General features: G+C 41.8%; 2 protein-coding genes across 2 annotated transcripts in view; one reads left to right on the top strand and one right to left on the bottom strand.

Moving 5' to 3' along the window:
* The window catches only part of SPATS2L (spermatogenesis associated serine rich 2 like), a 726,913-nt gene that overhangs the window by 356,929 nt on the left and 351,761 nt on the right, over nt 1-18,223 (top strand). The gene's annotated exons all lie outside the window — the stretch shown is intronic.
* The window catches only part of SATB2 (SATB homeobox 2), a 412,340-nt gene that overhangs the window by 337,360 nt on the left and 56,757 nt on the right, over nt 1-18,223 (bottom strand). The window contains exons 4-6 of the mRNA XM_080400567.1: nt 15,689-15,815; nt 13,424-13,547; nt 7,836-7,938 (exon numbers count right to left, since the gene is read on the bottom strand). Of these exons, the coding sequence (XP_080256693.1) occupies nt 7,836-7,938; nt 13,424-13,547; nt 15,689-15,815 (354 nt within the window). The remainder of the gene's footprint in view (nt 1-7,835; nt 7,939-13,423; nt 13,548-15,688; nt 15,816-18,223) is intronic.

Raw genomic sequence — 18,223 nt, 5'->3', positions numbered from 1 at the left:
CTTATTTCTTTTAATCACAGCCCACTTAACCACTTCAGTGCAAAGGGCTGGTCTGAAGAGTCTCATTTTCATTCAACATCTAAACTTCCTATTTACCCAAAGTCAGTCACTGACTTCATTCAGCGACTGATCTCTGCCTGGGCCATTTGTTCCTGCAGTCAGGACCAGAGAAAAAACAGGTTGGCTCGAGAGGCAGACTTGATAAGAAGCTGTAACTTTCAAAACCTTTCCCTTCCTCTACTCCTGCAGGGTAGCAAATAACCTCAAAACAGCTATAGAGCACATACAGAAATGGTTTGGCCGCCGGCTGTGAGTAGCAAAGGCCTTCATCCAAGCCTAATGGAAAACAGACAGGAAAGGCCATTGTCTGTTCTTTGTTGTGTTGCAAATTGTTCAGTTCCCACCAAAGCACAAATCATTATTTTTGTATTTAGAAGAACCATCCTTAAAAGCATGCCTTCGATCAGCATCGGTTTCAGGTGAACTGAGCGCAGAGTACTAACATCGCTGACTCGCTGCGCAGCTGGCCTTCTCCCTCCCTTGTCCTGAAGACTAGATCCAAGTCATCCCTTGGGACACAGACATGCCAACATGTCTTCTGTCAATTCTGCTTAAACACAGCAAGTCACATTCCTCCCACAGGCTCTCCCTGGACTGCACTGCTACCAAAGGTGCTTGCAGAAGAGAAGAATTTAACTTATTATCTTATTTTTAGATTATTTTGGGGTTACTGTACGGGTTCAGGAGGGCACATAAAAGCATCATCTCAGTTCTTCATAATCACGTTAACATCATTTGTAGACAGGACATGTCAGATCCATCTGGCAGAGAAAAGCATCATGTCAAACGGGCTTCGGTGACCACCTGTTTAATGCATGGATATTGGTCAGGTGAAATGGAAAAGGAGAAGCAGGGCAAACATCACTCAGAACTCTCTAACAGAAACACAGAGCGTGCTGGTGTAGATTGACTGACGTTCTCACCTGATATAAAATTATCTCCCTTTCTGTCCAACTACTGTGACAGACAGAAGCCTGTCCTGCTGTTTCAGTACTAAACTCCCCATCCCTTGTGCAACCCCCCCAGGAGATACGTATGCATTTCTTCCTGACTTGTAACATCAGAGATGGTGAAAGGAATGAGACAGAACACAAACACCATCACAGCAGACATATAAACTCTTCAGATACTTTGAGTAAACAGAATTCAATTCTGCTCTCAGAGCAAGGTATTCCATGACATCCATGGGATCACGGACAGCCATATTGCAGCTTTCACACTGGGAAAGCTTATGCCTGTACCTAAGCTTCAGGTTTTCCTCCCGTGTCAATCTAATCTCCACTGATGCTCACTTTCCAAAACCTCCTTTCTTTTTGAGCTAACGTGTTGCTGTTTGGCAGGACACAAAAACATGTTTTTAAATATCAAGGAAAATTAATTCTGCAGATTAAAAAAAGTGTTTTCTTTTTAGAAAACAGATGACCATTCTTTACTAAAAATTCAAGGGTGGCTGGGCAGAAGTCCCAGCCTCAGCACACAACCGGTCCTCACTGAGAAGAGCACTGTCCTTGGAACAGGAGACATTTTAAAACCATGAAGTTGAGCGACATTATTTGAGCAGGTTTGGTGAGTATCTCTTAATTAAAAAAGGTATAATGTCGCAGCACAGCAGGGACAAGGCATGGGACAAGCGGCTAGGCAGTTTCTCTTTTGAGACAGGTTCCCAGCTTCTGCTGTACTGGTGTATGCTCCCTGAAGCAGCGATGGCTGCAGCGCCAGCCACTCGCACGCGCAAGAGATGGCATTCAGCTAACTGCACGTACCCTTCTGCCACGACACATACTATTAAGAGTGAGAGTCACTGCTCCAAAGCAGACAGAAGGCATGAAAGACATTATGCAAAGTTGAAAGTCATATATATATGCATTTACTTTAGATAAAAGTTAAGCTTAAGTAGGGGAAAAAGAAAAACACAACAAAACACAAAACAAAACAAAAAAACCCAGAGGGTGTGTTTTAATTCTCTTTACAGAGAGAATAGCCAGGAGGGCCACAGCCCACAGCGCCCCTGGAACGCACTGCAGTGGGTAAATTGTTTCGTAACAATACACACGCACACATCCCCCCAACTGGCACTTAACGTCAGGGACAATGCTGAAATACGAAATGCTGATGTGGGTGTGGAAAATAGCAGTCAAGGGGTCTATAACTCTTGCCGGATCTTAACAACCTTAAACTTGTATTTCTAGAGAGATGCCCCTTTATCCTCATTAGTGAAGCCAATGAACTCCTCTCCTCATACAACAGCACAGCAGGCCGCAGACAAAGGGGATGGCTCCGAGTCAGAGATGATCTTCAGGTCATGTATGTCACCTAGATGCTGAAAAGCTTGCCTGCGAATGATGCTATTTTCTTTCCTGTTGCCTTCAGAAAGTGAGGAAAATCCTATTTTTAGTGAAATAAATACACAGTCTGGAGTGTAAAAGTAAGCAAAGGAAAAATTACAGTCATGTCAAGAGCCACACAGCTGACCTGAATGACCCTAACTGGTGCTGCGACCAACAGCCAAACAACGCATGGAATAATCTCTTCTTAAAAAACTTAGTATTTCTGCCTCAATCTTGTTCGTTCAAAAGGTAAAATGTCAAGATCTATATGTGCATATATATATGTACATACATATATACAAACCCTTCTGTCTACAGAGAGAGATATACGCTTGCATGTACCGATAAATAGGGTATTTTTAAAAGTCAAAAACATTCCTTGGGAAAGATCTGGTGTGCCTTTTCATGAGGCTTCCACAACATCTGCTTCTGAGGAACAATTAAAAACTATTCCTCAAAGCACATAACGACAATTTTCCCCAGACTCACACTGGCATTATCACCGTGCTGCAATCCTAGGTTCCTTCAGCCTGGAAATAAGCAAGCTGGGAGCCCTTCTGAATCCCGTTCCTAACCTCTCTCAACCTGCAACAGGCTCTAGAATACATGATAAGACAAACAGATTGCTCTGTCTATCCATTATGGGAAGTAAGCAAACACACTTTCAAGAATAAAACAGCACACAAACAACAAATCACTAACACTGGAAAAATCAAAGAGCAGCCAAAGCAGATTCTCAATTTAAGGAAGCCATTAACGCTTTTTCTTACATTCCTGATCTGCTGAAATAGAAATAACTGAGCCCTCCTCCTTTAAACTGAAAAGCCTCATCATTTCACAAAAACTTTGGGACAGCCACAGTCTCAGAACTCACATCACAGAAAGCTGTATTTTGACAGCCACTGACGGCAGGAGCAGAAGTGAAATGTTCTTAATATGCAGACAAAGAAAATACATCTTTTTATTTCTAAGTTCACAATGTATTTATCCCTCCCCTTCGCCTTCCTAACTTCCTCCCACCAAGCTAAGTTGTGTCACCAGGCAAAAAGAAAAAATTCACACCAGTTAAGAGTTTCAGTTGTGAAAGAATTCTGATGCAGTGATAGTCCTTCTGATAAAAATAGAAAACACGACACTGAGAAGTGAAATATCTACCGAGAAACAGAGCTAAAAAATATCTGGAATGCTACAAACCCAAAACTCTGGGCAATGAGTAGGTAACTGGTACAGGTATGACCCCTTGCCAATGATCTGAGTTGCATGGCAAAGTTCTGAAACGCTTCTCTCCATTCATACTACAAATATATACGTATATCATAACTTACAAAGTGTTATTTTTGTTTGTGCATCCATTTGTTCATCAAATTAAGAACCAATGCAAGCCTTTTAAACAATTACTCAAATCCTAAATTTTGACAGTACCTTCTCCCAGCTTCAGCAAGTTCAGCATCTAGAGAAACCAGACGAATTGTTCTCAGATTGAGAGGAGTATCCCTGTGGGACTGGGCTGGACAGCGGGAGAACCCCTGGACTAAGCCATGGCTGTGCAGTTGCCATCAATTAATACGTAACTTTTATTAAAAAGGGGGAATTCTGATTCTTCGTTCAGGTAGGCTTAAACACACTTAAACACCATCATGCACGCACGACTGTGTATTAAAACGCCTCATAGCCTCAAAAAGAAGAAGAAGAAAAAAGTAAATAAAAAGAGTGGGGAAAAAAGGCCTCATGTAGTAATATTGAGTTCACTCACGGTGCATATTCTGAACAAAATTATAATACAAACTAATTGGTTTAATTACCACCCCAAATGATTACAGACATCCAAGGGGGGAAGAGAAAGGTCACAGAACCGTAAGCTTTTTGTTTCCCCACTACTATACATTTTCCATTAGAACAGTGTTAACATAAGCTCTCCTTCAAATGTATATGTGCAACCCAAGGAGACTGCAAAGAGCAGACATCCTGTTACAAACTCACTCATGCCCGTGCACGGATCCCAAGTGGTAGGCTCTGAGCCAGGAGGAAGCAAAAAGCCTCCAAACTCACACCAGCCAGTTCCCAAATCTGTCTGTATACTTAGTCTCGTGCCGCTGAGTAAACTGTGAAGGTCTAAAAACCTTAAGGGGCTGGGGCGGGATAGGAGAAAAAATTCAAGCAGAAATTTATTCTAGCATCGCCTTGACACAAGACAAAATTACCATGCTGAGCTGAACTAACTGAAAACTTTTTTTGAATTACAAGCATAAATAGTTCAGCTGTCTTTTCGGTGAGTTCAACAGAATGCAAACTGAGAATGTTTACTTGAGATCTGATACAATTCCATTTGTGCAGAGCTTTTACATCTGTTGCTAATGATATCGAATTATTGATTGTTCACTTTCTTATATTTATTTAAACATTAACTATATACTCGGCAACCCCATGCGTTTCTTTTTTCTTTTTTTTTTTCCCCAAGAACTTTTTATATTCGCCTGGCTTCAGCTGTAATTACTTTTATCTTCTAGAGTGTATAACTATTTTACCGTTTATTTATTTCTATGAGAAAGGAAAAAAGTTTGACCTAGGAGATCTGTATGTGGCAATTTGTAACAGAATCACATAGCTTATGTTTAGGAAATCATGGTTTTGATTAAGAAGCAACCATTTAGTTCCCACTGTTTTATTAAAACAGACATTAGCAGATAATAGGAAACACATTTAACACTGTAGGCTGCGTTTAGTTTGCGACGTCAATAAAGTTATTTTGAAGCCCCTTCCTATTTTGCATTTACCACAGCTTATGTGATTTTTTTTTGCTTTTACTTTCTAATAAACAGCTCTAGTTACACAGGGATATGGGTGCTGGACCCAAAGACTCTAAACTATACTTTAACCCAATATACCCAGATGACAATCTGAAAAATGAATTGCTGCATCATCCATCCACCCTCATGGAAAATCTAAGTCCTTTTTTTAAATTATTATTAAAGGAGCATGTAATTACCCAAGCAGGTAACTCAAGTCAATGATTTTTCATACTAACTGAGCTGTCCTGTAGGACTATCTGGCTACAGATAAGAAACAAAACGTCATGAAAACAGAGATGATGAGAAATGGAAACCACTGAAAGAAGCGCAGGAGTCTTCCCGTTTCCAGGGGGTTTAGGTTACTGCCCTGCAATTGCACGGCTGTTTATTCTCCATGCACCACTGTACCTGCCATAGACTCTTTGTTTTCCCTCCCATTGGTATGGTTGATGAATCAACACTACTTGAACTGCTTTATAGCAGCTTGTGTTTACTTCACACATACCTTAACCTTCCTTTTTCTCCCCCTACTAATACATACATATACTTCCAAACAGCAACAACTGGTTGTGTCTCCCTGAATAGCACAGATACGGAGTTATCTGGCAAACTCTTCAGGTTTGGATCCTTGACCTCTTGATTGAGGTTTCTTTCTGCTTTTACTGCACTTAACAATTTAACTGTGCACTTACTAAGGAAAAAAGTAAGAGCTTAAAGAATTCAATGCTCTAAGAATGGAAGAAAGTGGAAGATGGCAGTGTGCTAGAAACACTCAGAAACTGTAGTGGCATCTCTACAGTTAAGGACACTACAAGGGCTTCCAGTGCCTCTGCAACTGGCACCTTTGCCCAGTTCGGTAAAAAAAGAAGGGGGGAGACGGGACAGGGAGGAAGCCTGCCTCTGTTCTCCTAGAACTGCAAGTAATAGTGAACGGTGGTGACCTTGAAGCTGTTTGATTCCTTTTGATTGTTTTTTACACAAGAGGATATGTTAGAGCACTTCAAACAAAATTCTTTTATTAAGAGACACCATTTAGAGAAAAGAAACACTTTGAGTCACACAACAGCAATTTAGAGAGAGAACAAACTACTGTTTTTTTGGCATGAGGGTAACCATGTACTAAAATGTCCAATCGACGTTTTTACTTCAAGCCTAAACCATTTTAGTAGATGAAAAGCAACACCTCCATTTCCTCATCTGCATTGTCACTTCAACTTCTGCCTGAACCATCTTCCTTCCAGACACATATTATTTTACCATAACACATTCTTTTTTTTCCCCATAGCAAAAACCTAATCACTGCAAAGCCCCGGGCTGAGTGTCTTACAGGTATGCTCCACACAAGCCAGGCATGCGGAGGAAAACTAGATGCCTCAGAACTTCTATTGGTATTTTATGCATTTTTGTTTCATGTGTTCCTAACTCAAGCAGCAGTCTCTTTGTTGTATTACGCAGATTTCTAGTCTGCCTGATGGAAACTAAACAAGCAACCTTCCACAGCTCACGTATGCCAGCCTTTCAAGAGAAAAAGAAGGTACGCACTTTTTGAAAGATGCTAACCTCCATGCAACTATAAATACAATGGCTTCTCAAGAAGGACAGGACATTACCCTATTTCTGCATAATGCTTGTGAATCCTGTTACAATTTTCCTGGCTGCTGAAAGGATCACAGGCAGAAACAACAAAAATAGCCTACGTCTTCTTTCAGACAATGAAACTTCCCCTCAGTGGTATAACTGAGAAAAGAGCTATGAAAAAAACTATCACGGAATACAGCTAATCTCCAAGGCTGATGGACTTTTGGAGAGAGAAGAGCCAGTTGGCATTGTGGGAAAATCTTTTGGCTATCCCCAAACTCCTGCTGGAAGCACACGTGCATTTTAAAACAAAAAACCTACCAAAACAAGTGGCCCAGTACACACCCAAGCCCTCTTCCCAAAGGGAAGGATGAATAAAAGAACAGACTACGCATGACAGATGCTTGTAACATCACTACACGCACTACTAGAAGTTGATCGGACATTCCAGTGGTGAGAGTGGAATCCATTTAGGTAGAAAAAAAAATAATTTTACTGCCTCAGGCATTCACTGCTAACAAACTAATACAATGTCACTGTAGAAGAAAAAAAATAAGCACCTTATTATTTAGCAATGTCTCTTAACAATCACATATTAAATCCTCTATTGGTATCCAGATTCCACATGATAAAACACAGCAGGAATGCCAGTACACTTTGCAGTACTGAAAACTGAGAGCAAGGGTACATGTAACTTAGATGTTTTTTAGCTTGCATGAATAAAATGCAACTAAGATGATCTACATAGCAATTTAACTTCTAAATCCTGAGATATGAGAACATTATTTTTTTTCTAAAATGTTTTAGCTTAATTCAAAACACAGTTGGTCTTTCAGCACAGCTAAATGGGATATTTTAAGCATGTTTTAAGTGGCCTGTGTTTTCATGCCAGCCTTGTTTGTGAAGTATCAGATTTATTTTCAAATGTGCTGTGACTGTGCCCTCTTTGTGGGCAAATTCACTAATATTATTACACCTTATTATCACTTTTACTTAAAGCAAATAATCTCAAACTGTCAGCAGAACCTCAAGAACTTCGAAAGTTAAGTTTTTCTTTCTTAGAAAGAAAAAATCAATTTACCTTTAATCTTCTTGTACTTTTTGTACCATCTCCCAAACTCCTGGCACTTCGTTGCTGACACATTGGCATAGTATGTGCTATTTACAATGGATGAAATCATACTCTGGAAGTACAGAAAGAAAGAAAAAAAGTATTTTAAAGTATCTCCCACAATTACAGAACTTTTCCAGGGAAAGTGAATAACATGCAAGTGCACAATGAATCCAGCTGACTTCAAAACCAAACGAAGTGTCTGATGAGTACAAAAATTTAGTTTTATTCTCCATTCTAAATTCCCAGTCATAATACAAATTTAAAAATAATTACTACTATTTTTCATAATAATGCAAAAAAGACACAGAACTTAGGTAGAGACCTGCAGCTCAAGCTGGGGAGGGCAGTTCTACTTCACTTTGTACTTGGTATTATAATATCTAAACCTCAGTTCCGTAACAACAGGCAGTGCCATGCTGGGAAACACATGCTCACTGCGCCCAGGTAAGAACAAGCATAATTTAGGAACCAGATCCTAAAGGTAAGATTAGATGCTGCAGCATGCATAATCCAAATAACGCTTTTCAGATGTGTCTGTTCTGCTTCCAAATGTGCAAGACCACACAGCCAAGAATTGGAGAACATCCGTGCTACTCACTGCAGAACAACAGTTAGGCAAATAAGTTAAATTAAGGTAACTTATAGAAATGTGTGACTAACCCTTGTGTGAAAAATCACCCAGCAAAGAAACTGAGAGTACCATTCTGAGCAATGGGAACTACATAGAGTACAATACAGAACAGCCAAAACCCACAGAAAAGCTCAACAAAACTGAAATATCACCTGCTTAACCCTCCTGCCTTGCGAATTCCCTCTGAGCAACTCTTAGCACATACAAGCGAACTAAAGCAGAGAGGTGCAGAGCTGTTTTGCAGCACCTGATATCCATAAAAATGACACTTAATATCTGGGCTGCTTCTGCCCATAGGGTGGGAAAGAGCCTGGTTACAGGTAGTTCTTCCTTTCTATTTTTTTCCGCCCTCCCTTCATCCATCCTATAGAGGAGGTACCTTTTTTAACAACAACACTTTGCCTTCCTCTCCCCCACTCTGAACTCTTCCAGGGTCAAACCCTTCCCAGCAAGAAAATGCAATCTAACACCACCACTAACACCGTGTTAGGCCAATGCGCCTTCTCCAGAAACGCACTTTCCTTCTGCTCTCCTTCCTCACTTACATTAAAGCTCCGAAAAGGCCCTGGCACATTGTGTGACCCTTCTCCACTGGGATGAGAGCACGAGGATGATCAAACAAGCTATTTACCTTTGGTCAGTTCAAGCTCTAGCCCATCAGCTCCTGCAGGCTCTTGTGCAAAAAGGCATCTTGGCCATCTCTGGAAAGCTACAAGGCTTACACTGGCTGACTCAATTTTAACAATGCTTTAAAAACAAAAACATCTCCCTCTTCCAGTTTTATCCAGCCTACCCAATTCACTGCAGAATCACAGGACTGCAGCTGCTCCTGACTTTTGGCGACTTAAAAAAATGTGAGCAAAACTGAGAGACTTCAGATAACTGGGTGGTACAGATTCATTTCAGTCTTCAACAGGTAATTCCACTTTCAGTAAAGAGGATCTTCTGCCTTTTTGCTTTAACTTTTCCACTCGAAGGCTGCTATGGTGCACTGCAGTAGAGTCTAAAGGCTGTATCAAGTAAGACCTTTTTTAAGCAGCAGCTTCAATGTTTAAAAATGAGATTCAATTTTCTAATTAAAATCAATATTTTGAGACATAAACCTAGCATTGTGGCAGCCAGCAGCAATTCCCTACCCATAAATCCTCCCTTGCTCTAAGTCATTTTAACAAGCAATAGTATTCTGAAAGCCTGACACAGAGATAGCCTTTGCTAAGGAAAGATTTTGAGCAAATATGAGCTGAGCTAACTTGGGTGGGTTTAGTGGCACCTTAGTTAAATTTCCAGCCACTAAGAAAGGGTGCAGAAATAGTTCAGCTACATACCAGTTTGGGGTTTCCCTGTCTGTTTTTGCTCCACCAAATCCTCTAGCTCTACAACAAATTGACACTACTGAAACTGTAGGGCTATTAAATATCAGAGAATACATTAACCCAGTAACCTTTATCTGAGAAAGCAAAGCTTAAACTAAATAGTAAAATCAAAGAGTAAATCAACCACTGGTGACAAATCCCAGGACAGATTCTCTTCAACCGCATGACAGTAGAGCAGGGGAAAGAACCATAACAACTTTCAAACTACATATCCTCACTATTAAATGTAAAGGAACCCTAGGGTATTCCTGCTAGGAATCTTGGTAAGTCTGCAGAAAAGAAATATCCATGCGGAACAGAGTGAGGGGAAAAACACTGACTAATTGCAAATTTCTAAATAATGCATATTATTCCTGGGAAAATCCTTAAGAAAGGAACAGATTATATGAAGTAGCGGATACAGTTTGGTAAGCCTGTGGCCATGACAGCCATGTGGAATGAAAACTACTTAGAGCAGGAGCTAAGAAATATCCACACAATGAAAATCCGGTGCAGTAAATTCAAGGAGAAAAATATGAGACGTGCTCACATCACAAGAAATTCTACTCCAGCAAAGAGACAAAATGCTGAAATGAGTTATGCAATATACAGGAAAGACAGAGGTCTCTATGCAAAGATGGAAATACTGAAATGATTGGATTTCTTTCTGCCACACACGCCCACCCTATCTACCCTCCTTCCTCCCAGCTTGGTTAACTGGGATTTATTTGTTTGAACAAGAGCTGTATGCTAAGGATAGCTAAGCTGTAGCCACACAATACACCTAGCAGAAAAAAAAACACATAACAATTTTAAATCAAAGTGAGTGATTACATTTCCCATTAGTGGCAATCAGAATCCCCATCTGGGCTGCATGGAGAGCTCGGGCACCGAGAACCAGAGATGGAGCACCGTCACTGGTGGGAGCAAGAGCTCCCTGCGCTGCCCCTCTCCACTTCTGTACTTGAGGCACTGCGAACACATTAATAAACAGCAGCATTTACTCTGCAGTTTGACTCCTAAGAGACCGCTCTGCAATTTGCTGCTGTCAATAATATATTAACCACAAGGGGGTTGTAATGACATTTCACATTTGGCACAGTATTTTTTTAAAACTGATTTGGGAGAAGGAATTGTATTAGGGGCATATTCAGATGATGATAATAGACAGCTCCTATACAACCTTTCATTGTATCTTCTGCTCTTTGTGAGCCAAAACAAGAGAGACTGAAACTTTTTCTGTCGATGATGATGATAACAACAGCAATAATAATAATACAAGCTGCATTCTTGCAGTCCCAGTTCAAGGGTTAGTCACTACTCCAAGTCCCTTACACCTGTGCTTAAAAGTAAGCAAGCTCAATTTTCTACAGAAGGATCTCCTTTTACCTTTGTCCACTAAATAAATGCTGGGGCAAGGATTTTTGCTGCTAGAGTTCTGCCATCAGTAATTTAAGTAGTTTTAGGAGTTAACTACTTAAGCTTAGGAGTAAACCAACGGCAGCATTTCCGCCTGGTAGGCTCTGAAACTCAAGTGGGAAGAAAAAGACCCAGACAACAAATGAATTCTGCGTATGAAATGATGTACAGTTTAATATACTGGATATTGAAGAGCACTGGGCAGAGACAACCATATGCTGCAATCATTAGCTGACCAGATTCCACAGATAATTATATTTAAAGAAATTACACTTAAACTGTGTGAAAAGAAAAATACTTGTGTTTGACACACGCTTTGTGCACACCTAGACTCACTGCTACACCTTTAGTAAACAAGGCAAGTTACATGTCTTTTCCTCACACAGCTTTTCCATGCCTTTTAGTTCTGCAGACTCCACATGGCTAATGAAGGTGATTAGTGTGGTTAGTAACGTGATTCCTACCAAATGCAAAGACCTAAATTCTGCTCTGTATCTCACCTCTGTGCCTTCTCTACAGTTGTAATCATAACACGGTGAGGCAAAATTGCGGTGGCTATACGCAGAAAGAATTCCCTTGATTCACAGAGGCTTTGAGTCATGAATTACAGGATAAGCATACAGTGTAATGCAAGACAGGCAAGATCAGAGAAAAAATGTTGGGTACAGGCTAGTAAAGCAACGGATTTTTACCAAACAGTGATTACTGATGTTTTGACTTCTTAAAGATACAATTGACAGATTAACGTATGATTCTAATGAAGTTTTTAAAAGGCAAGGTATTTTCCACTCCTAGCAAAGTTACTTGGTCTGGGTGCTTATCCTGCTTTTGGCTGGGATAGAGTTAACTTTCTTCTCAGTCGCTGCTGCCCTGCTGCGTTTGGATTTGGTGTGAGAATGCTGGTAACACACCGCTGGTTTCAGTTGCTGCTGGGCGATGTTTACACTAAGCCAAGGGCTCCTCAGCTTCTCAGGCCCTGCCAGCGAGAGGGCTGGGGGGCACAGGGAGTTAGTTGGGGGGGTGGGGGGGCACGGGGAGTTAGTTGGGGGGTGGGGGGGCACAGGGAGTTAGTTGGGGGGGGGTGGGGGGGCACAGGGAGTTAGTGGGGGGGGGGCGGACACTGCCAGGACAGCTGGCCCCAACTGGCCAAAGGGATATTCCAGACCACAGAACGCCATGCTCAGCACAGGGGCTGGGGGAAGGAGGAGGAAGGGGGGACGCTCCGAGTGACGGCGTTTGTCTTCCCAAGCCACGGGCGTGAGGGAGCCCTGCTGTGCTGGGGATGGCTGAGCACCTGCCTGCCCCTGGGGAGTGGGCAACGAATTCCGCGTTTTGCTTTGCTGGCGCGCGCGGCTTTCGCTTTACCTGTTAAACTGTCTTTATCTCAGCCCAGGAGTTCCCTCGCTCTGACCCCCCCGATTCTCTCCCCCGCCCCACCAAGGGGGGATGAGCGAGCGGCTGCGTGGGGCTTGGCTGTGGCCGGGGTTAGACCACGACAATGCTTTCTGTTTTTTTTTCTGAGATGCAAGGAGGACTCAGTCATGAAAATTTTATGACTCTCACTACGACAATCTGAAGTACAAATAGAGCTCATGATATCCATAGGAACCTGTGTCTTAGACGTGGCATCACTGACGTTTATAAAGAAAGCAGTCATGGAGAATGAAACTCAGGTTTTGTTCTTTTTTTAACACAATTATATACACACTTTTTGTTGCTGTTCCCTAGAAATTGGGGCACAGCTGTTTGGAAAACAAACAGCATACTTTTTATCATAGTTGGAGGCTGACGAGAGCTACCTATGGGTTAGTGGGGGAGGCAGCCCTCTGCTAGTGGGAAGAAGCCGCTCACATCTTGCATTTGAGGATCATTAGTCCTACTGCAAAAGGTTCACACAAAGATCTAAAAGAATTTACATCTCTCTGAACAGCAGGGTAAAACCCAACCAATTCATTCATAATATCCACCTAGCAACCCACTGAGAAAACAAGGTATAAAGATACTCTTTTTCATATTAGGATTTCTCCTTTCAAAAGAAAACAAGAAATTGATTTGGCATTTATGGAATTTTATAGTCTAAGCCCTTTACTGAACAAATATGAACTTTAGATCTTGTAAATCTGGCTCTCCCTAAGCCTGTTGAAAACACTGACCTGTGAGAGAGGGCATTCTTTGGCTAATGTGCTCTGATTCATCTCTTTGAGCAGTTCCTTTAAGGCATTGCGAACTGTGGCGTGGTTCCACTGCTCTGCTGGCAAGTCTTCCAACTTTGAACAACTGTTAAAACAGAAAACAAAAAGTGGATAGAAACGTCACCTTCACAGATTCTTACTCTTTATGTACAAGCGCTATAGATCTTTAAGCAGCAAGCACAACCTTGGAGTTTCCTGCTTAGCCAGCCCATCAAGGTATTTCTTGCCTCTTTGCCCTCCCCATCAAGCTCGACTCCCCGAAGATGTGTAATTCAACTAAAAGAATGCCAGTACATAGCAGAAGCAGCTAATCCTGCTACAGTATTATGTGTGTGCATAACCATTCCCTCTGGGGCCTGGTGCAGAGCAAAGAAACTGCGTAAAGCAAGCCCCAGAAATGGCTGGATAAAGCCATCCTCTCCAGACAGAGAAAGATACTCCTGCTGGGACAGAAAAATAAACATCTATGCCACACTGTCACTAACAAAACCCCTGAATGGTAAGGGCCCTCACTGTCTGAAGGTAAGGCTTTGAAAAATTAATTTCATTTCATACGGGTTGTTATACTTCCCTCATCGCCGAAGTATCCAAGAGCCTTTCAGAAACACATTAAGCCATATGCCCAACATCTGTCACATGTAGTTCATTCTCACTTTCATTCTACAAGAACTGCATATGTAGTGAAGCTTTGGTCTTCATGTGACTTGTGCCTCCCTCAATTTAACAAGCTTACGGTCTGTGGCTGCATACATGGGGACAGACCTGAGAAGCACATCAGAAAGTTGGGAGAAGCTTGTCATTGCTATTCATGCTTGAGAGACTTAATGCATGCTCTCCAATCCACCTCTGACGTGGTTCTGCCTTCTGCCTATGTAGCCTGGCTTCACCCTCAGAGCCAGAAGTTCAGCCACTTGGAGTTCAAGTAGTCAATGACTATCTTTATCTCAAAGTCACAGGCTATCTTCTATTTACATGACATCCAGGCGTTCAAGCACTTTGAAGATAAAGAAGGAGACCTTGCTCTTGGGATAATACCCTCCGGCAACGCAGACATGACAAGAGGCTAGAGGGACTCCTGGTCGCTCATACTTCTGAGGAGGTGAGTTACTGCACTCCAGTGTTATAGCAGCTACAGGCTCTAGATGCTTTTACAACTATGCTACAGAGATGGAGTCTAGCTGAGAAATGACAACACAGTATAAAACCAAGGAAAGGTCTGTTAGTGGGAACTGGGAACCCTAAGTCCCATCAGAGATATAAAGGAAAGAAATGTTGCTGTTTGGAAGGTTAACATCAGCAAGGCACCTACTGCTTCCAAATTCCAAATTGCACTGAACAGTTGCAGGGTATGTACCTGCCACCAAAGGATACACACATGTCCCACTGGACCCCTCTTCTGTTCCAGCTGAGCTTCAAAGAATTGTAGGCAAATTCTTCTAGGCTGTCTGTTATTTTTTGCCTCTTTCCTCCCACATGTCCTGGCCACAGAGCTACAGCAGACTGTGCAATGTAGGTTTACCAGCAGGTCTAAAGCATGCCATGCACTGCCAGGGACCTGCTGCAACTCCTTACGCAGACATCAGGAGCTATGTGAGGACTCATTTGAAGGCCAACAGAGAGAAAGGGGGAGAAAAAATGAGCCGGGGGAGGGGGCGAGGCAATTAAGTATAAAAGTGTCAGCAGCTTTTGCTTTGCTAATCAGAACTAGCATTCAGGGAAGGAAAAGTATTTTCCAAATGCCAAATGGAGCTGCAGTAATACATCCCTTCCCCATCAGCTTGCCTTTTCACTGGGAAGACTGCTGGAGAAAAAAGGAAAGTCAAAAAACTCCCCTTCTCCCCATCTCAGCAACCAGCAGCATAAGACCTGGATTATTATCACAATGCAGCCCCTGGAAAAAGGCAAGGAGTTTATTTTTTGAACACAATAAGGCCCGATAATCCATTAAATCAGGGACTGTGGAAAGGTCTGCCTTAAAGGCCCTGTGTCTTCACCCGATTTGAGTTTCTGCCCCTCCCCTCTTCACTACCACATTGCTACTTCAGAAACCAGTTGCAAGATGCACCAAAGAGCTGCCAGGTGACCCAACCTTCTCTTCGTTTTTCTTTTCATTTCATCAAAAGACCAGAAATTAATGAAGACGGGATGTGCTAATCTCTGTAGTAATGCTGTAATCGACCGAGCAGCTCAGAGAATAGAGGAGGACAGATGTTCAGAAACACCCACCTTTGTAATTGGATTTTCAATGTCACAACATGATAGACATCTTGTAGCATGTCGGCTACTGTCGCATCTGGTGCGTCAGTCACATAACTGAGAGGGAGGGGATTCCACCTCCCAAGCTTGATTATTCCTGAAAAGAAAACAAAAAAAATTATACTCTGTATTTTACCGGCCACTTAATAAACCCTTTGATAAGCTTGTCTGTTCACTAGATTTGAGATCTGCCTAGAGGTTTTTTGCAGTCTTGCTCAGAAAGATGTGTTGTACTGACTCCTGAATCAAACAATAGGAAAGAGTAGGAATAGATTTTAAATTCTTAGCAGAGAATTGCTGGCTCTTAAATTACTTCAAGGAAGCACAGGAGGTTTCCTCCCTTCACATCTTTCATCATCCTACCAAAGCGTCGTTCTCTAAGTTAGGACAAGCTTTAAATACTCTATAGTCCTGATTTTACAGTCTACAAAACCCTTCAGTGAATAAATGCATTAGTTTTGACTTGAACAGGAAAATTCTTATGTGTGGGCTTTTATCACACAGTTACAATCTAAGCATGGTATGATTCCCAGTGTGGATGGATGGCACTGGAAACCCACCAAGTAGGAAGAGTTCACTCCCAGCTACAAGTTGCACTATGCAGACAGTTGTCTGCCTTTGTGGAAAAAAAAAAAAAAAACCAAACCAAAAAACAAAAACCCAAACCAAAACAAAACAAAAAAACAACCAAAACCCAAACAACTGCAAGCTGCTGACCGCAGATCCAAAATAGCATTCTGGGGACAGGGGAGAATGGTGTAAGTTCTATTTCTGCTTCTGTTCATTCAAGAGGGATCATCACCTCTTCTGGATGAGCTTGTCACAAAGACTGTAAAATTGATGGCAAACCATTTGGTGCAGAGGTATTATTTCTGTTTAGACAATTGCAGCGGGCCCACCCACACCAAAAACAATGACTTCCAGGAAGAGGCCAAACAAAGAAAGCCACAGTGCCATCTTACAGGAGAGCAAAGCAGTTCTGCCTTGCTCTGCACTATCGCAACTGCTGCTTTTACTCCATCCTCCACTGGGTTCCTGCTGCCCCACTCTTCTGCTCATGCAACTATTCTCAGCACAGCCCTACAAGACTCCAATCACCTTTTCTCCTATTTAAACTGATGCCTTCTGAGGTCTGCTTATATACGTTTTGATCTTCAAAAAGACCATCTGTAAACTCTACTGCCAGAAATACTAATACATGAGAAAACTATTTCTTCTGTGATAACCCGAGCTCCAGGAACCCCCCTTGGGTATCCAGAAGGATGCTGCGATGCCAAGAAACTTCAACCCTGTCCTCTCTTTCTACTCGCAGTTCTCCACCAGCTCTGGAGCTAATCAAACTGAAAAAAATGGTAAAAGCCTTTTATCCTGATCTCCCAAACATGATTGTAAAATAAATACCACCTCTGAAACAGTGAAACAAAGCTTCTTGCGCAGACACAGTAACAGAACACAATGCTTATGAGCCCATGAAATACCTGCTATGGAGTATTTGTTCCCCCATTCCTACACAGGCTGAAAAGGAAATAATTCTAGTACAACTCCTTTTCTGCAGCACTTAAATCTCTGCATTTACCATTGATGTATCGCTTTGCAAGGTATTCTACCACACACTGAAATAAGCTGGAAGCAACCTACTTCATCCCCAGCAGCACAAAGTTTCACTGTAACATGCCAGTAAAGATGGGGTAGTATTTCAAGAGCAGATTAGAAAGCTTTTGGCAAGGGGAGATCTTGTCCAAATGAAACAAAAAGTTAGTGAGTGGTGCTTGATATCCAATGCTTGAAAATGGGACATAAACAGAACAAAAACATTTAAATGATGCACTGTTTCAGTATTAAGTTTTAACAATCTGGTGCTGAATATGCTGCAGTATAAATAGTGCCTGGACTCAGATCCAGTAGAGTAACACACAGCACTCATTCACAGCACCGTATGTCTGCAGTGCTGGCTCCTTGAGTCATATTCCACTTGCCAAGAAAAGCTGTTTTTCTTAAGGGGATAGTTTACTTAATGTTATCTCTGGTGACAACAAGAAATGCATATAGTACAGCATATATTAGTCATGAAATGAGCATCAAGGGTCCACTGAGTGAAATACATGCTGGGAAAACACAGTTTAGCTGCTGACTTCCTTCACCCCCTTCTGCTATATAATAATTTAAAGCAAAATCACCTAAAAATCCAGAAATCTATACCAGCTTCACAGAACACTTGGCTTCCTATGTTTAACCATGCCAAGTTTTCATGTAATTGAAAAAATAAGCATCATATGTGCCCCATAAGTCACATCTAAATTGGTAATATTTTACAAGAGGCTTTATTTTTCATTCAATTAAGGAAAGCACTCAGAGAGCACACCATCTGCAACTGCTCAGGCCTGGCAAAGCTGGCGAGAGACAAAGAGACGGTCAGGGGTCACTGAAGTTACCAAAGGTGTCCCCAAACTAAGAAAGTTTAAGGAGAAAAACCACAGTGCGGCCAGAGTGCACCATGGGAAATAC

This window comes from Falco punctatus, assembly GCF_963210335.1.
Source record: "Falco punctatus genome assembly, chromosome: 8".
NCBI lineage: Eukaryota > Metazoa > Chordata > Aves > Falconiformes > Falconidae > Falco > Falco punctatus.
Note: the sequence above shows the minus strand (reverse complement) of the source record. Positions and strands in the feature narration are given on the sequence as shown.